The 21,830-nt window shown below is 33.6% G+C and overlaps 1 protein-coding gene across 4 annotated transcripts in view; it reads left to right on the top strand.

Moving 5' to 3' along the window:
* The window catches only part of Glcci1 (glucocorticoid induced 1), an 85,309-nt gene that overhangs the window by 52,092 nt on the left and 11,387 nt on the right, over positions 1–21,830 (top strand). For 3 of the 4 annotated variants that reach the window (XM_078040366.1, XM_040291543.2, XM_078040368.1), the window contains exons 4-6: positions 2,902–3,018; positions 9,424–9,576; positions 15,017–15,227. In XM_078040366.1, the coding sequence (XP_077896492.1) occupies positions 2,902–3,018; positions 9,424–9,576; positions 15,017–15,227 (481 nt within the window). The remainder of the gene's footprint in view (positions 1–2,901; positions 3,019–9,423; positions 9,577–15,016; positions 15,228–21,830) is intronic. The other variant, XM_078040367.1, reaches the window with a different exon arrangement.

Genomic DNA, 21,830 nt, shown 5'->3' with positions numbered 1-21,830 from the left:
TCTTATATACAAGGAAAAAAATACTGGTATGAAATTACTTCCAAAAATTACTAATGGTTTCTATATTAGTCTTTTTCTCTCTTTTTAGCTCCTCTTTTTTTTCTTTTTAAAATTTATTTCTTACATACATGACAATAGTGGAGTGCATTACATTCATAATTATCCATTCACAGCACAATTTTTATAACTCTGTATATAAAGTATGTTCACACCAAATTATGCCATTATACATTAGATCTCTTATTTTTTGCATACAATTTTTAATACATCTTTATACCATCATTTATCATATCTCTGTTTGTATATAAGGTATGTTGACACCAAATTCACATCTTCATACTTATATATTGTATAATGATGAGGGTCTCTTTCCACCATTCATGCTATCCTCCTTCTCCCTCCCTTTCCCTCCAACCCCTGTTGCCTATCTAGAGGTAATTTTCCTCCCATGCTCTCCCTCCCTACTCCATTTTGAGTCACCCCTCTTATATCAGAGAAAACATTCAACTTTTGTTTTTTTTTTTTAATTTGGCTAACTTCACTTAGCGTAATCTGCTCCAATGCCATCTGTTTCCCTGCAAATGACATGGTTTTATTCTTTTTTAGTGCTGAGTAATATTCCATTGTGTATAAATGCCACATTTTTTTTTTTTTTTATCCATTCATCCACTGAAGGACATCTAGGTTGGTTCCACAGTTTAGCTATTGTAAATTGTGCTGCTATAAACATTGATGTGGCTGTGTCCCTGTAGTACGGTCCTTTGGGTATAGTCCAAGAAGAGGAATAGCTGGGTCAAATGGTGGTTCCATTCCCAGCTTTCCAAGGAATCTCCATACTGCTTTCCAAATTGGTTGCACTAATTTGCAGTCCCACCAGCAATGTATGAGTATACCTTTTTCCCCACATCTTCACCAATACTTGTTGTTTGTCTTCATAATGGCTGCCATTCTTACTGGAGTGAGATGGTATCTTAGAGTAGTTTTGATTTACATTTCTCTGATTGCTAGAGATGATGAGCATTTTTTTGTATATTTGTTGATTGATTGTATATCCTCTTCTGAGAAGTATCTGTTCAGGTCCTTTGCCCATTTATTGATTGGATTATTTGGCTTTTTTTTGGTGCTAATCTTGTTGAGCTCCTTATATACCCTAGAGATTAGTGTTCTATCTGATGTATGAGGGGTAAAAGTTTGTTCCCAGGATGTAGGCTCCCTGTTCACCTCACAGATTATTTCTTTTGCTGAGAAAAAACTATTTAGTTTGAATTCATCCCATTTATTGATTCTTGGTTTCAATTCTTGTGCTATAGGTGTCTTATTAAGGAAGTTGGGGCCTAGCCCCACATGATGAAGATTAGGTCCTACTTTTTCTTCTATTAGACACAGAGTTCCTGGTTTAATTCCTAGATCCTTGATCCATTTTGAGTTAACTTTTGTGCATGGTGAGAGATAGAGATTTAATTTCATTTTGTTGCATATGGATTTCCAGTTTTCCCAGCATCATTTGTTGTAGATGCTATCCTTTCTCCAGTGCATGATTTTGGCACCTTTGTCTAATATAAGATAGTTGTCTATTTGTGGGTTAATCTCTGTGTCCTTTATTCTGTACCATTGGTCTACCATCCTGTTTTGGTGCCAGTACCATGCTGTTTTTGTTACTATTGCTCTGGAGTATAGTTTAAGGTTGAATATAGTGATACCGCTTGTTTCACTCTTCCTGCTTAGAATTGCTTTAGCTGTTCTGGGTCTCTTTAAACAATATACCTGAATATTGTCTAAAAAAGTTGATTTAGCTTATGGTTTTAGAGGCGGAAAGTCTAACCCCATCTGGTTTGGCTTCTGGTGAGGACTCTCTTAGCTCTGTCACATCATGACAAATGGCATTGTGGTGGAAGGATGCATGAGAAAGCAATCACATGGAGATACAGGGCTCAAGAGAGCCAATCTTGGTGTTTTGTAACAACCCTTATGAAAATTACCCAGAATTCCATGAGAAGTATACTAATTCTTTCTGAGGACAGCACCCCTAATGAACTAATCACATTCCACTGGACCTCACCTTTTAAAGGTTCCATATAACCTTCCACTAGGCTTTACCTTTTAAAGGTTCCGCTACTTCTTAGCATTGCCACATGGGGACTAAGCTTCCAACAAACGTGAATGCTTGAGAGACATGCTTAAACTGTATCCATACCATAGTAATTCCCTTTCCTTTATAACGCTCAGGAATTTACTGTTATTTATATACTGCCTGAAATGTTTAAGTAGTTTAATGATTTCAGGTCATGTTATAGTCAAATTTTTGTTGTTGTTAAACATAGGAGTGTGACCTTCCCATTTAGGAGAACATATTGTAAATTAGATTTATTTTTAAAACAATATGACTAAAGAGTAATAAGATAGTAAGGTACTAAGAAGTTTTTAATACTAAATAGTATCGATACTTCTTACCACTATTGGGATTCCAATTTTAAAATGTTTAGTAGTTTATAAGTGAAATTCATTTGTTTACATAAGATAGGAACTCAGAAATGAATGTGGTCCCTATTTTAAGAAATCAAGTTTAAGCTCAGTCAATAGGCAACTAAAATATTTCTCACTTTATTTTTACAAAGGAAGTTATTTCTGGCATTATATAGATAAAATCTGAAATAATCATTGGGAATTGAGTCTACCTATTTACCAATAACAGTATTTAAATTTGTAGAAGTGAAACTTTTGTAGCATACATTTCTTATTTTCAATAGCCTTAATTTAAAAAATCTTGCAAGAATAAATCATTATGGTTAAGTATTATCTCTTGAAACCTTTGAGTAAAAAGTCATTTATCAATTTCCCAAACCTGAAGAAATGGATATTCACTTTTGTTGTTTTCTTACCTCTCCTTCCCTCCCACCAAAGCAGATTGCCAAACTGAGGCAACAGCTTCAACGTAGTAAACAAAGTAGTCGTCACAGTAAGGAAAAGGATCGGCAATCTCCTCTCCATGGCACCCATATAACAATCAGTCACACTCAGGTAAGCAGAATTCTTCTTGTTTGGATTTGAACAATTCCTTTCAATTCATTGTTAATGGAGAATTAATAATTTGGGGAGTTAAAAAATACAAAGAAACCTTTACTATTGTTTGTTAAATTGCTATAAGATTTTTCAAAAAACTTATTTTTAACCTTTTAATAACAGATATCACAGAATATAGTGGTCTGAAGGCGGATACTGACCTGATGTACTTATTGAACAAGTATGGGCATTTCTTGTTTAATCTTCTTAATAGTTTTTTAACACATGTATTTCTGTATCCCTCCCTATATTTTACCTCTATTTTACTTATGAAGGAATTCAAAGAGTTTTTAAGCCCCCCCCTCAAAAAATGTAGCAAGAAATATATCCCAAGGAAAAAAAATTTAAGAAAGCTGCTCTAGCTCAAATAAATTTACAAATGTTGATGTAAACCACATTGTCAGTTCATCATTTTCTTGAGAAATTAAAAATACGTTGAACAACCCAGAATTTCCACTCTTTGGTATCTATTCACAAGAAATAAAAGCATATATCCACACAAAAACTTGAACATGGATGTTTTGAAGGCATTACTACTAGTAATAAAAACATAGAAACAAATATTAATCACTAGTCAATAGATATTCCAGTCAATAAATAATCCATATCCATACAGTATAATACTACTCCGTAGTGAAACAGAAGGGAGAACTGATCCATGTGATGTGATGGTTGAATATCAAAAACATTATGCTGAGTAAAAGAATTTAAGAGCAAAAAAATTTAGGAGCAAAAATCTACATACTGTATGGTTTGCTATATTCTCAAAAAGACAAAATTATAGAAACAAAGTATTGGAGATGGGAATTAACTGCAGAAAGGTTCTAGGGAATTTGCAGCAGAGGGAGGGATAGAGGTTATAAATGTGGCTATATTGATAATGAGAATGACTATGTTTATCAAAGCTCAACTAATGGCATACTTGAAATGGGGTGATTTTATTATATACTGATAGTACCTCATCAAAGGTATAAAGCAAACAGACAAACCTTAGTCATTTGAAATGAAAATTTATATATGCCTGCCTTTTCTTCTTAATCTGATAAAATTGGCATATTATTCAATTTATTTTAAACACTATCTCTAGGAATATAGTACATTTATGTAAGATTAATTGACTTGTTGATTTAGTGAAAAAACTTACACAATTTTCAAATTTAGTTAAAAATAATTATTTTGAGATTCAAGAAGGTGGATTAGAGGAAAGCTACATTCCTAGTTGCTCCATGGCTCGTGACTCAAGCAGCAGGAGTACTGTTTCTCAGTGAGGTAGGTGAAGGAGGGGTTTCATTAAAACTCAGTATTGGACAGAGTGTCTTAGAGATTCAGAAATTTGGGTATATTAAACAAGAAAGAGACTACCTTGAAGCCAAGCCGGTTGCAGCAGCAGTGGTAGTGGCACTAGTTCAGCACAAAGTGGAGGGAAAACACAGAAAGAAAGTTAATGGAAAGATTTAGTATATAAAAAAATTGAGATTAAACTGCCTTTAACCTGATCCAAAGGCTGCACTATGAACTGGTGCTTGAAAAGTGCCCTGTGTTTCCCAACTGGCCTCAGAGACTGAGCTGGAGCCATTTTGAGGTGGCCACGCTATAGCTCCTGCTGCAGGAGCCAGAAGATCTGAGCTACACTGTCCTGGCAAGTGCCTACCATGTCACCTAGGGTGTAGCTAGCAAAAGAAAGCGAAACAGACACAGAGAATATTTTACCCAGGAGGATTCAAGTCAGAAAAGTGAAGGGGAGCCCAAACCTCTTCCTGCTTTGAGTCTGGAAACTGATGTGACCTGCTGAAGTGGGTTGGGAATCTGAATAGGCCAGTGTGTATATACTTAGGGACTAAGTCCAGGAAGCCTGTGTTCATGGGCAGCAAAGGGATTGAGGTTTGGTTCCCACTCCATGAGTAAAATCCTTCAGAGATTTCTGAGTTCCAGACATGCAGCAGAGATTGGCAGCTGCCAGGGGTATGTTGATTTAATTACCCCAGAGCAAACACCACCCAAAAAAAGCCCCTGAGGCCTGATTAGAACTAAGTCCTACCTGCCGAAACTCCACTCATAGAATTCTGCAGCAGCTATTGAATACGTTTGTCTGGTCTGTGTAGACAAAATTCAATTGACGGTACTTCCCATCCCATGCTACCTCATACTGGGGAGAAGAGAAGCTGCAAGAATTATTTGAACCAGCTTCAGTCTTGGGCCACTCCAAGACTGCTACACAAAAAAGAGGAAGGGGTTAACAATCTCTTAGTATATAGCTCTCAGCCTCTTATTTACCTCAAGTATAAATGGAAAGAAAGATAGTCAGGCGTAGAGGGTGACCATCTATTCTCACCGACTATTTTGACCACCTTGTAGAAATGATGCCTTCCTTTTTCATTAAGAATGTCTTTCTTTCTTTTTTTTTGGTGTGTGTGTGTGTGTGTGTATGTGTGTGTGTTTGCTGTGCTGAGGGTTAATGGACACATATGCATATTTGTTTCTTTTTTTCCCCATTTTAGTTATTTTTAAATGTAGCTATTTTTTCTTGTCGACGTCGACAGTGTTCCTTGTTCCACACAAAAATTCATGACACTTAATCTTCAGCTATACTTCAATGCAAAGAATAAGAGACAAAAATCTAATCTAACAACCAAGCCCCCAAGCAGAAAGGATTAGATGTGGCCCCCAGGTACCTCTAGGGACATCCATTGCTATAGCAAAAACAGAAATAACAGAAAAACTGCAGATACCACACCTATAAGGTGGCCTCAATCTAGATCACTCTAGGAAATTTTAGTGAGTAAAGATTGTATCCTAAAAAGGCTCAAACATAAGAATGGAAGAAAAATCTCTTCTAACAGATGCATAAAATCCACTACAGGAATACAAAAAATATGGAAAAACAAGCTAATACAACACCTGCTAAAATTTATGATTCTCAAGTTGATGACCCCAAAAGTATTGAGTGCAATTATCAGATAAGGAATTCAAAGGAATTATTATAAAAATACTCAGTGAATTCCAAGGAAACACAGAAAACCAACTGAGTGAATTAGAATATGAATGAGAAATTCAATGAGAAGATAGAAATATTGAAAAAGAGCCAAACAAATCTTAGAAATGGAAGACTCAATAAATCAAAATGTTCATTTGAAAGTCTAATAAAATAGAACATGCTGAAGACAGAATCTCAGAGCTGTAAGACAAAGTGGTCAGCCTTGAACATTCATATAGTAGTAAAGGAAAAAATATACATGATCAGAATATACAAGAACTCTGGGACAACATGAAGAGATCACTGGAATTGAGGAGGGCTGTGAGATGTGGGCTAATGGAATGGATAAACTCTACAGGGAAACAGTAACAGAAACTTTTGCAATCCTTCAGAATGAGATATATATCCAAATATAGGAGGCATTCAGAACACAATAGAAAAGATCAAAAAAGAACCTCTCCACTTCACTTTTTGAAACTGAAAATTCTTTTGTCTTCCTAACACATTGTCTTTCCTCTTAATTACTGTATTTTTACCATCTTTTAGCACTAATTTGCTCTTATAACTTATGTCCCCACCATTAATGTCTCCATAATATATAACATATTATTATAAAATGCCTATCATACAGAATAAGGATAGAATGTTAAAAGCCTCAAGAGAAAAATGTCAAATGGTTTAGAGGCAAGCCAATCAGGGTTACTTCTGATTTCTCAGCACAAACTCTAAAAGCCAGGATTGTTTGGAATGATATGTTCCAAGTCCCAAAAGAAAATATTTGTGAATCAGTATTGCTTTGTCCAGAAAGTTGTCCTTCAAAATCAAAAGGGAATTCCTAAAAGAAAATGCAACTCCTAAAAGAAAATGTTGTAGGACCAGCACTCCAACTTTTAGGCATAGACAATGACTTTTCTCAATAGGAGCCCTAAGGCTCAATAAATAACACTAAGAGTTAATAAACAGGACAGCATCAAATAAAAAGCGTCCTGACAGCAAAGGAAACATTAGGAATATAAAGAGAAATCACTGAATGGGAAAAAAAATCTATTCTAGCTGTTCTTCTAATAAGACTAATGTCTAGAATATATTTTAAAGAGCTTAAAAATTTTTAGACTGAAAATCAAATAACTGAATTAATAAATGGGTGAATGAATTAAATAGACAACTTTTCAAAAGAAGAAATACATGAAAAAATGTTCAACATCATTAGCAATTGGGGAAATGCAAATCAAAAACTACACTGAGATCTCACACCAGTCAGAATGTCAGTCATCAAGAAAAAATAATAATGCTCGAGAGGATGTGGAGAAAAAGGAACTCTTTTAGGCACTATTGGAAGTCTGTATTGAGGATCCTCAAAAGACTAGGCATGGAACCACCAGATGACCCAGCTATACCACTCCTTGGTATTTATCTTCAAGAATAAAAGTCATCTTACTACAGTAAGGAGGGCATACCCGTGTTTATAGTGGCACAATTAACAATAGCCAAACTGTGGAATCAGCCTAGGTTTTCATTGACAGATGAATGGATAAAGACAATACACCATGGAATTTTATTCATCCATAAAGACAAATGAAATTATGATATTTGCAAGAAAATGGATGGAACTAGAGACCATGATATTAAGCAAAATAAATCTAGCTCTGAAGATCAAGCATTGTACAAATATGAAACAACAAATCCCATCAATATGTATAACTATAATTCACCCTCAAAACCAATAAAAATGTGGGAAAAATTATCTTTTGATACATAAGTATTTTTTAGTTACATATGAAATCTAGAATATGCTTTAAAGTACTTAAAGAACAGCAGCCCAAAAAAAGGTGTTTAGATTAAATTGTCAGATGTTGATACTATTTGAAGCTGGTTGATACATTCCTAAGGGCTTATGCCATTCTATCTAATTTTGTTTATGTTTGGAATTTTGCTTAATAAAAAAGGGGGGAAATTGAAATTTAGTGAGATGACTAGCCAAAGTGTAAAGAGAAAAATTTTGTTAGTTTTTTTTTGCAGTAGCAATAATGTTAAATATAATGAAAAAATATAAAATTAAACTTAAAAGAAATATGCAGAATATATATATCTTTATTGAGTGCATGAAAAATAAAAGAGAGATATAAATGGGAAGTCTTCACATACTAATGGATGGGAAGATAATATAAAAGACAGAGCTCATGAATGGGCACCAGTTCACAAATGGTAGGTAGGAGCATAGCACTGAGTATGGGAAACACTCATGCTGACCAGCAACTGGAAGTCTGCCTCATTACAGATCATATATGTCAATTTTTTAAAAAATTTATTTATTTATTTTTTTTTATTGGTTGTTCACAACATTACAAAGCTCTTGACATATCATATTTCATACATTAGATTGAAGTGGGTTATGAACTCCCAATTTTACCCCAAATGCAGATTGCAGAATCACGTCAGTTGTCAATTTTAATCGTGTAAGCTGAGATCACACATTGTTTTAACCTTTACCTTGTTAATCTGTCTTATTTCCTTCCCATTTTATGATTTCCTTGATCATGGAAAGGATTCATTGACACTTTTTGGTAACCGTTACAACTATCAGAGATGCTTAATTTTGGAGAATGCCGGCAAAAAACATTTGAAAACCTTAAAGTTGTTAAATGAGTGTTGAATTTAGCAATATTATTGCTATATTGCTTAATAATCCAGTAGGTATTCTTTTTTTTAGTTATAGATAGACAGAAATACCTTTATTTATTTTTATGTGGTGTTGAGGACTGAACCCAATGCCTCACACATGGTAGGCAAATGCTATACCAATGAGCCACAATCCCAGCCCCTAGTAGGTTTTCTTAAGTGGTTAACAAAGTGGAAATGAAAAATTATACTAAAAGGTCACTTGTCACTGTATAGGAAATATCTTTTAAGCACACAGATCTGTATGGTGGAGACATATTATAACTTACATGATTTCAACTATACTTTTCCCAATAAAACATTAAAAGAGAAATGAATGAAACTGTGCCGAAGACTGTGTCTGCCATCCTATTGAATAAATGTGTACATTATACAGTTACACCTTGACATTTGTATAAAGGGATTTTCAAGGATTATTTTGACTCTTATGTAATTTTTACCTTACTTTAGAACCTAAATTTTTGTACATGTACCTAAATTCTTACTGTTTTTAAAATGTCAAAGTGACACTATTCATGAGTTTTAATTTGAAGGGTTTTTTGTTTGTTTTCTTGGTGGTGCTGATTAAACCAGGGCCTTGCATATACCTGGCAAGAACTCTACTACTGAGTATATCCATAGCTTTTTGATTTTTTAAGATTTACCATTCTTTTTAGTTCTTGATTGCTTTGAATACAAATAATTTGACACTACTTTATCTTTTGTCTCAGGCTACTGGATCAAGGTCAGTTCCTATGCCACTGTCAAATGTATCAATGCCAAAATCGTCTGTTTCACGTGTGCCCTGCAATGTAGAAGGAATAAGTCCTGAATTGGAAAAAGTATTTATTAAGGAAAACAATGGGAAAGAGGAAGTGTCCAAGGTAAGGTTCCATGGGATATTTGAATTCTTTTTTTCTGTAATATTACAAACTATCTCAAAAATACTTTTTTTTGGTAGCAGCTGTTCAGAAAAATAATTTACATACCATATAATTTACTCAGTACACAATTCAGTAGTTCACAGAGTTGTGCAAACCATCACCAACATCAGTGCACTTCCATCACCCCAGGAAAAAGCTTCATACTCTTTGGCAGTAACCTCTTATTTCTAACACTCAAGGCTCTAGGTAACCACTAATCTTCTCCCTGGGTCTATGAATTTTCCTATTCTAGATACTTCAGAAAAATAGAATCATATAATATGTAGCCTTTTGTAACTGGCTTTTTTCACTTAGCAAAGCATTTCTAAAATTCATCCATGTTTTAGCATATCCAGTATTTTCTTTTTATTGCCCAACATTACTCATTTGTACAGATTTTATTTATCCAGACATAACCCATGCACATTTAAGTTATTTTTGGTTTTCGGCTATTATGAATAATGCTGCTATGAACATTTCTATAGAAATTTTCATGTTAGCATTTTTTCATTTCTCTTGAGTGTATACCTAGGATTGGAATTGCAAATATGGTAACTTACATTTAGCCTTTTGGAGAACTGCCAGACTTTTTCAAAGTGTCTACAACATTTGACATTCCCATCAGCAGTGTATGAGGGTTATTGTTTCTCTACATCCTTGCCAGTGATTGTAATTATCTGTCTTTTTTTTATTATAGCCATTGTAGTAGCATCTCATTATCATATTGAATTGCGTTTCCTAATGGCTAATGATGTTAAGCATTTTTTCACGAATTATTGGTGACTTCTATATCTTATTTGGAGAAATTTTTATTTAGACCCTTTTCTCTGTTTACAAATTCGGATTCTTTTGTTTATTACTGAGTTGTAAAAGTACTTTATGAAGATTTTTATTTTCTAGAGACAAGCATCTTATAAGATATATCATTTGCAAATACTATGTCCTATATTCCATCACTTGTCTTTTCATTTTCTTTATTATGTTCTTCGAAGAACATTTCTATTTTTAATAAAAAGTCATTTATTTATTTTTCTTATACTTTCAGTATCAAAGCTAATAAACCACTGTTCAATCCAATGTTGTAATGATTTACTTTTGTGCTGCCTTCTGACTTTTATGGTTTTAGTTCTCTCTTACATTTAGGCCTTGGATCCATTTTGAATTAATCAAAAATACTTTGTAAAATGCCACCTCAATCCCAGAAATGAAATCTGGACACTATTGCATGTGAACCTTCTATTTGGTCATATTTTAAAAAATGTTTTATTAGTGCATGATGATTTGTACACAATATGGAATTTGTTGTAAATATCCATATATGCACATAGTTTGCTCTGTTTCTTTCTCCAGTACTTCCCCTCCCCCTTTTCTACTCTCTTTCCCTGTTTTCCTTCCTCTACACTTCTGAGCTTTCTTCTATTTATTCAAACTTTTTTATTAGTGCATTATAATTATACATAAAAGTGGTATTTATTTTGACAAATGGTCATTTTTATTCCCCAGTTCTTCCCCTTTTTCTTTCTTTTTCCCTCCTTCTTGAACTTACCTCTACTCTACTGATCTCCCTTCTATTTTGATGAAATTCCCCTTTTTTCTTCCTTTTTTTCTAATGAGCTTCAACATATGAGAGAAAACATTCAGCCCTTGACTTCCTGAGTCTGGTTTATTTTACTTAGCATGATATTCTCCAGTTCCACCCATTTAACAGCAAATGGCAAAACTTCATTCTTTTTTGTGGCTAAATAAAACTCCATTGTGTATATATGCTGCATTTTCTTATTCACTCATCTATTGATAAATGCTTAGTCTGGTTCCATAACTTGTTCCATACTGGTTTCATAACTATTATAAATTGTGCTGTTATAAGTATTGGAATGCATGTTATCACTGTGGTGTGCTGATTTCATTTTTTCTATATAAATACTGAGAAGTGGGATAGCTGGGTCATTTGTGATTCCATTCAGAGTCTTTTGAGGGATATCCATATTAATTTCCAAGGTGGATGTACTAATTTGCAGCTCTACCAAAAATTCTATAGATGTTCCTTTATCTCTACATTCTCGCCAGTATTTTTTTTCCTTTTTTTAAAATTTTTTATTGGTTGTTCACAACATTACAAAGCTCTTGACATATTGTATTTCATACATTAGATTGAAGTGGGTTATGAACTCCCAATTTTTACCCCAAATGCAGATTGCAGAATCACGTTGGTTACACATCCACAATTTTACATAATGCCCTATTAGTAACTGTTGTATTCTGCTACCTTTCCTATCCCCTACTATTCCCCCTCCCCTTCCCTCACATCTTCTCTCTCTACCCCATCTACTGTAATTCATTTCTCTCCTTGTTTATTTTCCCATTCCCCTTACAACCTCTTATATGTAATTTTGTATAGCAATGAGGGTCTCCCTTCATTTCCATGCATTTTCCCTTTTCTCTCCCTTTCCCTCCCATCTCATGTCTCTGTTTAATGTTAATCTTTTCTTCCTGCTCTTCCTCCCTGCTCTGTTCATAGTTGCTCTCATTATATCAAAAAAGACATTTGGTATTTGTTTTTTAGGGATTGGCTAGCTTCACTAAGCATAATCTGCTCTAGTGCCATCCATTTCCCTGCAAATTCCATGATTTTTGTCATTTTTTAGTGCTGCGTAATATTCCATGGTATATAAATGTCACATTTTTTTTTTATCCATTCATCTGTTGAAGGGCATCTGGGTTGGTTCCACAGTCTAGCTGTTGTGAATTGTGCTGCTATGAACATCGATGTGGCAGTATCCCTGTAGTATGCTCTTTTAAGGTCTTCAGGGAATAGTTCAAGAAGGGCAATAGCTAAATCAAAACCACCCTAAGATACCATCTCACTCCAGTAAGATTGGCAGCCACTATGAAGTCAAACAACAATAAGTGCTGTCGAGGATGTGGAGAAAGGGTACACTTGTACATTGTTGGTGGGACTGCAAATTGGTGCGGCCAATTTGGAAAGCAGTATGGCGATTGCTGGGAATGGAATCGCCAGTATTTTTTATTATTTATACTCTTGAAGGTTATTGAACTAGGATGAGATGAAATCTCAGTATAGTTTAAGTTTGCATTTTCTTGATCACTAATGATGTTGATTATTTTTTCATGTATTTGTTGGCCATTTGCATTTCTCCCTTTGAGAAATGTCTGCTTAGTTCATTTGCACATTTATTGATTGGGTTTTTGGTGTTTTTTGAGTTCTTTATATATTTTGGATATTAATTCTCTGTCAGAAGTGTAACTGGCAAAGATTTTCTCTCATAGGTTCTCTTTTCACTCTCTTGTTTCCTTTGCTATGCAGAAACTTTATATTATGCCATCCCATATATTGCTTATTGATTTTATTTCTTGTGAATTGGTGATATTATTAAGGAAGTTAATGCCTGTGCCCCTATGTCAGAATGTTAACCCTGTGTTTTCTTCTATCAGTTGCACAATTTCCGGTCTAATTCCTAGGTCTAGGTGTTTCTTCCACTTTGAATTGACTTTTGTGCTAGGTGATAGATATACGTCTAATTTCATTCTTCTATAAATAGTTATCTAGTTTCCCCAGCACCATTTGTTAAGACTGACTTTGGCACCTTTGTCAAAGATAAAGATGACAATATCTGTGTGGGTTTATCTCTGTATTCTATGTTAAAATAGTTCTGCTTTCAAATGACTTATATTCTAATTAGGGGTAGACATTTCAGGATTATTTTGGGATAATCTATTTAGTTGTACTAAAATACTAATTTTTAGAAACTTTAGATTCATGACTATACCTTAAAATCTTAATAAATCAAAATGTCTGCCTGTAGCTAAAAATGAAAATTGTCATATTAACTATGCCCATATTCCAAGCCTTCATATTTTCTATTGTTATTTTGTATAAATTTATGGGTTTCTACAATATGTTTTGTTGTTGTAATTCTACCTGCCAAACAAAACAAAAGTTGGTTAAGTAAATTAATATATTTTATTCAGTTATAGACTAAGAAGTGGAAATACAGAGAAATTGTATTTATCAAATAGGACATGAATGAAAAAAACTTCACATTCTTATACTTTTTTAGCTGCAAATTGGTACATTTTTCTTTAACTGATTGCCCACATTGACACTTTGATTACAGTAACATTTTTTTCTGTCATAATTTGACCAATTAAATTAATACTTCTTTGTTTAATTCCTAAATTAGAGAGTTTTACTTTATTTACAAAGAGAACTGACATTTAAATAGTTCAATATTCCCCATACAGTGGAGTAGTCATTTTCAGGTTATAAAGTTGGCATCATTTTTGTTAAGCAACATTACATCAATAAATTGTTTTTATTTCAGTAGTGTCAGGTTTCAGCCTTCACTTGTTTTTTTGCAGAATATATTGCTACATTTTGAATCTTGCCTAGTTTTTACTTTCTTCCATTTCCTCCCTGACCTTGTTTCTGAAATCTCTGAAATGACCAAGGTCAGAGAAAGAACATTTAGACACTGTAGTGAAAATATATTGTAAGTAAACTAATGTTATTTAAGAATTTAACATATAGAATTTTACTTTTTGACTGCACTTTGTTAGAATACAAATGAGGAAAATTGAGTGAGATCTTTTTTTGTAGTAGATGAATAGTAGAATAGAAAGAGTTTACTTAGCAGTACAGATGTCACTTAATAGGCTGTGGCAACAGGAGTTCTGAACTTATTATTTGTAAAAACAAGACATTGGCCTGGCAAGTTTTAAGTGCCTCTAATCCAAAATACATTGTTTTTCTTAAAATACATTTTGGTTTTCTTTTTTATTTCTTCTTTTTACCACTTTAAAACAATGCACTTAGAACTAAGAATTATGATTAGTCATACTTAGTTGGGAACCAAATTAGTAGAATTGTTTTGTGTTAATATCCTTTATTGAATGCTAGCAGAATAAACCTTTCAGAAATCTTGGGTAATTTGCAAAGGAAATAGAAATATGGTTCTATTTTTGGCTTTTAGAAAATTAAAATGAGAATTAGCAAACAGAAAAATTATACCTATGAAGGAGATTTTACTTTTTCTTACTAGCAATTTTTTTTTTACTGTTCATTAAATTCAGCAATTGTTTATTGAATGTTATGTGCATATACTGGGCATTAGGGATACAGTGTTAAACTCCTCCTGTTTTTGAGGAGTATTGTGGGAAGTGCTAACCTTCAAATACATACAGGGAGCCATAGAATTTTCAAGATAAACAGTGTGATTTGAAAGAAATTTTTGGTTCTATAAAACTAACGTGTTTGGCTGTGGTATCTATTGTCTGAAGAATAAATTAATAGTGGTGGAATACAAAATCAGAAATTCTACCATGTGCTTTCTATATAGAGTATACACTATTGTCCTCATGCTAATAATGTTGTTCTTAACAGCCTTTGGACATACCAGATGGTCGAAGAGCTCCACTCCCGGCTCACTATCGAAGCAGTAGTACTCGAAGCATAGATACTCAGACACCTTCTGTGCAGGAGCGCAGCAGTAGTTGCAGCAGTCATTCACCCTGTGTGTCCCCTTTTTGTCCTCCGGAATCCCAGGATGGTAGCCCTTGTTCAACAGAAGATTTGCTTTATGATCGAGATAAAGGTGAGAGTGGAGTAATCCACTTAGATAGAGGGTTTGTTGTAGAGTCTTGTTCGTTATATTGTCTTTGTCTTAGATCACTACATCATTTTTTTTCTTTTGTTGAATGGTGAGACTATAAAAAATTATTTAATCTAGGTTTGATTGTTTGTTGGTTTCATACCCCCTTCTTTGTGACTCAGAAACATCTTCCATAAATGTGTCAGAGAAGCACAGCGCATGGTTCAACAGCTAATGAAGCCTTTTCCTGGCATTTTCCAGAGCTAACGATTGTTATGGTAGAGTATATATATAAAATTAGATCTTATAAATAGTGATTTGGGAGGAAATACTTCCTAAATTTTTTTGAGGAAGTATATTTTTAATCACACAAGTAGATAAATTTAATAATTATCTATAGGATACCAGGACATCATTATTTTATGATATGTGGATAGATTAACTATTGAGAAGCTCTGGAATTTCTACCTCCTTATCTGGTCCAAACTGTGTTCTTGTATTCTTTTTTTCTTCTGTCAGGTACTTGTCTACCACCTGTTACTTGGTTCTTTCCATTTCTGACTCCCTAAAACCTAACTAGACTACCCAGCTGCCACCTTCTAACTACTTTCAAAGAAACACTGAACTTATTTTTTTAAAAGAATATTTATTTTTTAGTTGTAGTTGGACACAATATCTTTATTTTATTTATTTATTGTTACATGGTACTGAGGATCGAACCCAGGGCCCCGCACGTACTAGGCAAGCACTCTACCACTGAGCCACAACCCCAGCCCTGAACTTATTTTTTATAATATGTACTGTTTCTCACCATAAAGAAATCAATGGCAACAAAAAAATTAAAATGGAAAATCTAGAATTTACAAAACCCTTCAGGAATTTTATGGTCCTTGTTCTAATTTGACCTCCAGTCTCTATGATTTGTTTTTATTTGGAGTACTATTTTATGTGAAGTACCCAGATATTACATGTTCAGCCCAATTAATTTTTATGTATGTGTACACTCATGAAGAATCAAGATACAGATGGAGAACAGGTTTATAACTCATAAATACTCTTTCCCAGACAGTATCTTTCCCTCTGCACCTGAAAGTAACCACTGTTCTAACTTTTTCCATCAAAATTTTGGTTTTGCCTGTTAACAGATTTTATACAAAAGGAATGATATGGTATGTATTCTTTTGAGGGCTTATTCTGCTCACTGTACTAACTCCTCTGAGATGTTAAATGGAAGCTACTTGGGACTTTGTGCTTTGCATTTATATCTCAACAGCTTTCTGATTTCTTTCTTTACCCTTTTGTTACTGAAGCTCTTGTAGAGCCCCTTCCTCCATTATGGGTGTATTGATGTTATCTCAGACATCTCTTTACTTCAAGTGAGAAGTCTTCATTTCTTAGAAAGTTATACTAGGACATTGTCATTTCACTGCTATGGTACTCTGATCACTACTTACAACCATTTTACTGTGGATGTTTCACAGGAAAATTAAGAAAAATAACCTTACTTCTGGTAGGAGTGTTTGCTTTGAAGATAAATATAAGTGTTATAGAGTAAACTGGTTTTAGGCCATGCAGGTGGGAAATGTTAAAACTGGTCTATATGACAGATTCTAAAACTCATACTCTTTTTCATACCAGTAGAAAGGATAAGTACAGTTCAAGTTGGCCTACTTTGCTACTTATTAACATTTATAATTGTGGTAAAATTAGAAGTAGAAATAATGGTGATAGTGAGACTAGACAATTAATTCTGGAGTTTTTGTTTTGTTTTGTTTTTATGCATAATAGTATAGATAATTGAGAGATTCTGAACCAAAAAGGAAATAAGGAAATGTGTTAGGATGGTGATAGATGAGTTTCTTTTTGGTTGATTGGTTGTGGGATTGCCTTTAGAGCCTCCCAGTGACTATGTCCAGAAAGCAAATAAATAAATGGTTTCAGTAGCTCAGAAAAGGTCTTCACTTAGATCTAAGTTTCAAGCAGTACATGTTCTTTAACATCTCTTTTTCCTGAAGATTTATGTTTTTTTTAAATAAGATGATATAATTATGTGACCTACCAGGATCTTTTATATTTATAAGAGACATTATAACGTACAAGTTAAGGACAGCACTGGCTTTGAAACAACACAGGAGTGCATTTGAATTCTGTGAAGTTTTGGACATAAATCCTACATTAATTCTATTCAGTAAATAGTAGCTGCTACTATAAAAATCATCATCATTATTATTACCTATTTATTTCCCTAGTACTTTCAGGAAAAAATAAAAAATACTTTTCCTCTGCAGCTTATCCAAAACTTCTCTCTCTGGTCTACATAGTTCCTGCTAGTTAACTAATGATCTACATCCTGATCATTTCTTAGACAACTTAGACCTTTTCCTAAGACTTTGCCCTTTGTATATTTTCCTCAATGTCTATTTATTTGCCCTTAGTGGATACCTTTTTATTCTTCCTTTATTTTTTGTTCAGTGTTTAAAATGTGAATGCTGGTCCAGATCATTCCTAAAGCTAAGAGTTGTTTTCCTGATAGTTTAAAGATATTTCTTAGTAAAATAGGGTGATAATACTTATCTCATCATTTTGGGGGGTTAAATGACATACTGTGGCAAAGTATTCAGTGTAATCCTTGGTACACAGTAAACAATAAGGGTGGTGAGTGTTGCTGACACTTTTTTTAAGTTCTTTAAAAATTATGGAGATAGGTCTCAGAAGAATTTCATATATATATATATATATTTTTCCATTTTCTATATGACAACCTCAGTTTGGGATTTAAAGCCTTATAACATAACATCAGTTTCTTAAGATATCTTAACTTAGAGGCATTGCTTGTGATTAAGATCAAGTTGATATTACTGTTCCCTAGAAAAATGTATGTCTTACATGTGAAATTTCTAGTTCTTCAGCAAATCAAAGCGAAAATTAAAATAGCATCTTTTGCCTTTATGTATGTATATGTACATATATACATGCCTATGCATTTTAGGATTGGGAGTAGAAATTTATGTTTTTAATCTAAGTTTTTACTTCTAGTTTACTTAAGGAATATGTGTTGAGCATTTATTGTAGGTCACATACTATACTGAAGAATGAAGAAATAAAGAAGTATAAGTGATTTCAGTCTTTATGAACAAATAATATGCATAATATAATTATGTTTAGGATACTAAAAATCAAAGGAAAGAGTTGTCAATTCCACAATTTTTGGAGCATATATATTTTATCATTTAAACTGTAGAATAGTCTCTGTTTCATTATTTCTCTATGTAAAGTTTAAATTCTGGATTGACATTTTTGTTTTGGGAGCTTTTTAAAATATTAATTCAGTCTTATGATTTGTATTTTTATACTAAATTATAAGTTGTTCTTTTATTTACTTCCAGTAAAGAAAAAGTAGAAGCTGTATAACTTTCTTGCTGGTTTTCATCAACTATGAAAACTGAATGAATGGTATAATTTTATAGTCAACTAGGATCAATTTAGAATACCTACTTACTCTGCAGTTGCTATAAGAAATTTGTTCTTTGATAGAATGGCTTGTCATACACCCCTAAAAGCTTGGATAGACATACACAGGAGGTGAGAGGGACAGCCATGGTGAATGTATGTTCTAATGAGGAATGTGCTGGTAAGCTGATTATTTTTCTGGTATTCATCTGTTATATGCTTAGACTTTTTCTGACTTTGCTAACATTATTTCTGCCTATTTCTATCATATATTCTCCATGAGTCATCTATAATTTGAGACTAAATAATTTTAGTTGAATAGCACATTGGTTCTTTTCTTTGTATCATTTGCAATGCCAGGAGAGAAACACTCTGACTACTAAGAAAGTTATAGATTTTGAGAGACTTATTTCAGGTGGGGATTGTCTTATGGTTTTTTGTTTGTTTTTGCTTTGTTTTTGTAGTTACTGTTGTTGTCATTCTATTTTATTTTTGTTTGTTCTCCTAGGTTTTCCCAGAAACTTAAAGTCTGAAAGTAGCCTGGTCACATGTGTATAGTTGCCAGGCTAACTAACCTAATAAGAGTTGTGGTTCCTGTGGCTCTGTGTGAAAAACTCAGGGATCCATAATAAGAGATCTCATCTTTGACATTTTCTGAATGTACCCTAAGAGGTGGTCTTCCTCGTCAAAATGCCCACAGTACAAGGCACAAAAAAAAAAATCAATTATATAATACTAATGGCGGTGTCATAATTAGTTCTTCTAGCAGCTCTACGGGTGTTATTTATTGGTAGTCAGATTGGTGCTGGGCAAGCCACAAAATCTAGACTTCAGTACACCACTTATTGTTGATCTTTAGCGCAATTCATAGGCAGTTATAAAATTCTACAGTTTTGCAAGATATTTTGGAAACATTGATTATTGTAATCTTGAAGTAAATGGAATCATTTTATTTAGGCCAACTACTGAGAGTTGTGTTCTAAGAGTCCATAAATTGATTACTTGAAATTTAAACTGTGTTTTCTTGGAGGAGCAGTGTATGCTATTTGGACAGTTTCCCAAGCCAATGAAAATAACCCTACTTAATGTCATAAATATTATCAAACTTTGAGTGTTAGGAATAGTCAGTCCTTGGTCCCAGGAAAGAAAAAAAAAATAGGGGTTTTATCTTGTCTTTTCAAGGTCTAGGTCTGATCCCAGGCAGACTTTTGAAATAGCCTATGTTTTAGTCAGATTTTTCACTACTCTGACTGAAAGTCCAGACCAGAACAATTTTAGAAGAGAAAAAGTTTATTTGGGTGCTCACAGTTTCAGAGGTCTCAGTTCATAGATAGCTGGCTTCATTTCTCAGGATTTGAGGTGAGGCAGAACATCTTCCATCTTGAGGAGGAAGAGTGTGGCAAAGGGAAGTGACTCACACAATGATCAGGAAACAGAGAGACTCCACTTGCTAGATACAAAATACATAACCCAAAGTTATGCCCCCCAGGAACTACTTCCTCCAGCCATACTCTCTCTACCTGCCTTCACTCACTACTCAGTTAATCCCAACAGGGGATTAATCTACTGATTGGGTTATGGTTCTCATGACCCAATCATTTCACCTCTAAGCCTTCTTGCATTGTCTTACACATGAGCTTTTGGGGACAGACACCTCACATCCAAACCATAATTGCCCACGCTGGACCTCTTCCTATTCTTTTCTATGTACATTTCAACCCTATTTGTATTTATCTCTACGGCTTGATTTCTTAGCCTTTTTTAAAAATTTTTGCCTTCTGTGTTTTGGCCCTTTGTCTTCTAGATAGCCTAACTAAGAGGTTATGACATTTTTGGGGGGTGTTTTATATTATGAAAACAAATATGATGATGGATACACCTCTTTTAGTGACTGTACTAAAAATCACTGTTTTTGAACCTGGATCTGTTTATCAAAAGATTGTCTCATTTTAGTTCTGCGATGCTTATTGTTTATAACATTACAAACTGGAAAGATATTGTTCCAACAAAGGAGTTATTAAATAGGTACTGGGAAAGCCACAAAAATCTAGATTTCATCATGCCACTCATCATTGATCTTTGGTACAGTTGATTTTAAGTAGTTGTTTAAAAAATTCTGCAGTTTTGCAAGAGTTTTATTTTTATTAATAGGTTAAAACTGATCTATTCAAGAATTATGTTCTTAATGTCATTTTCCCTATTTGTCTTTTTCAAGATGACATGTACTAGTACATGCATTTCCAGGATCTGACAGCACATAATAAGCATCCAATAAAGGCGTGGTTCAACAATTGGACCCATGACAGATAATGTGATAGCTCTATGTGGACGTTATTATTCATAATTTAAAACTACTTAGTAAGTATACAGCTCAATTCTAGTTGTTATAGATCAGAGTTTAGATTATAAGGAAGCCAATTTTTTTTAACATTCCTGCATATATATTTCACTTAATCTTTTGTTACCTGTTTACCAGAAAGTGAACTATAGCAAAAACAGGTAACCTAATATTGCTGATTGCTTCATTCCCAGCAAATACAGGAATGTCTAGCATGGTGTAGTGATGAGTGAAGATTGAGACATTTTTTCATAATATGTCCATATTTTAAAATAAAAGGATACATCTTCAGTGACTATGTTGAAAACATCAGTGTCTTTTTCTTTCTTTTTTAAATTTTTTTTTTAGTTGTAGATGGACACAATACCTTTATTTTATTTGTTTATTTCTGTGTGGTGCTGAGGATTGAACCCAGTACCTCACACTTGCTAGGCCACAATCCCGATCCAGTGTCTTTTTCTTTAAGTTGTTAAATTATGTGTGTTATGCTTTTTGATATTCATGAAGAGTATGAAATTCTTTTTATAAAAACAATAAAGAATAGACAAATATTATGCTATGATATATAGATAAAGATAGGTACTTTTTGGTAGGAAAGAAGCCAAGAATTTTTAAAAATCCAGTTGAAATTAGAAGAAAGGAAATAACTTCACTAAGACCTATCTTAAGGTGTGTGTGTGTGTATGTATGTATATACACACATATACATATATATATATATGTGTGTATGTGTATATATATACACACACACACACACACACACACACACACACACACACACACCCTTAATCATGCCTGGGGAGAAAATAATAACATGT

The sequence above is a fragment of the Ictidomys tridecemlineatus genome, chromosome 2 (assembly GCF_052094955.1).
Source record: "Ictidomys tridecemlineatus isolate mIctTri1 chromosome 2, mIctTri1.hap1, whole genome shotgun sequence".
Classification (NCBI taxonomy): Eukaryota; Metazoa; Chordata; class Mammalia; order Rodentia; family Sciuridae; genus Ictidomys; species Ictidomys tridecemlineatus.
The sequence above is the reverse complement of the archived record's forward strand: the minus strand, read 5'-3'. Positions and strand labels throughout refer to the sequence as shown.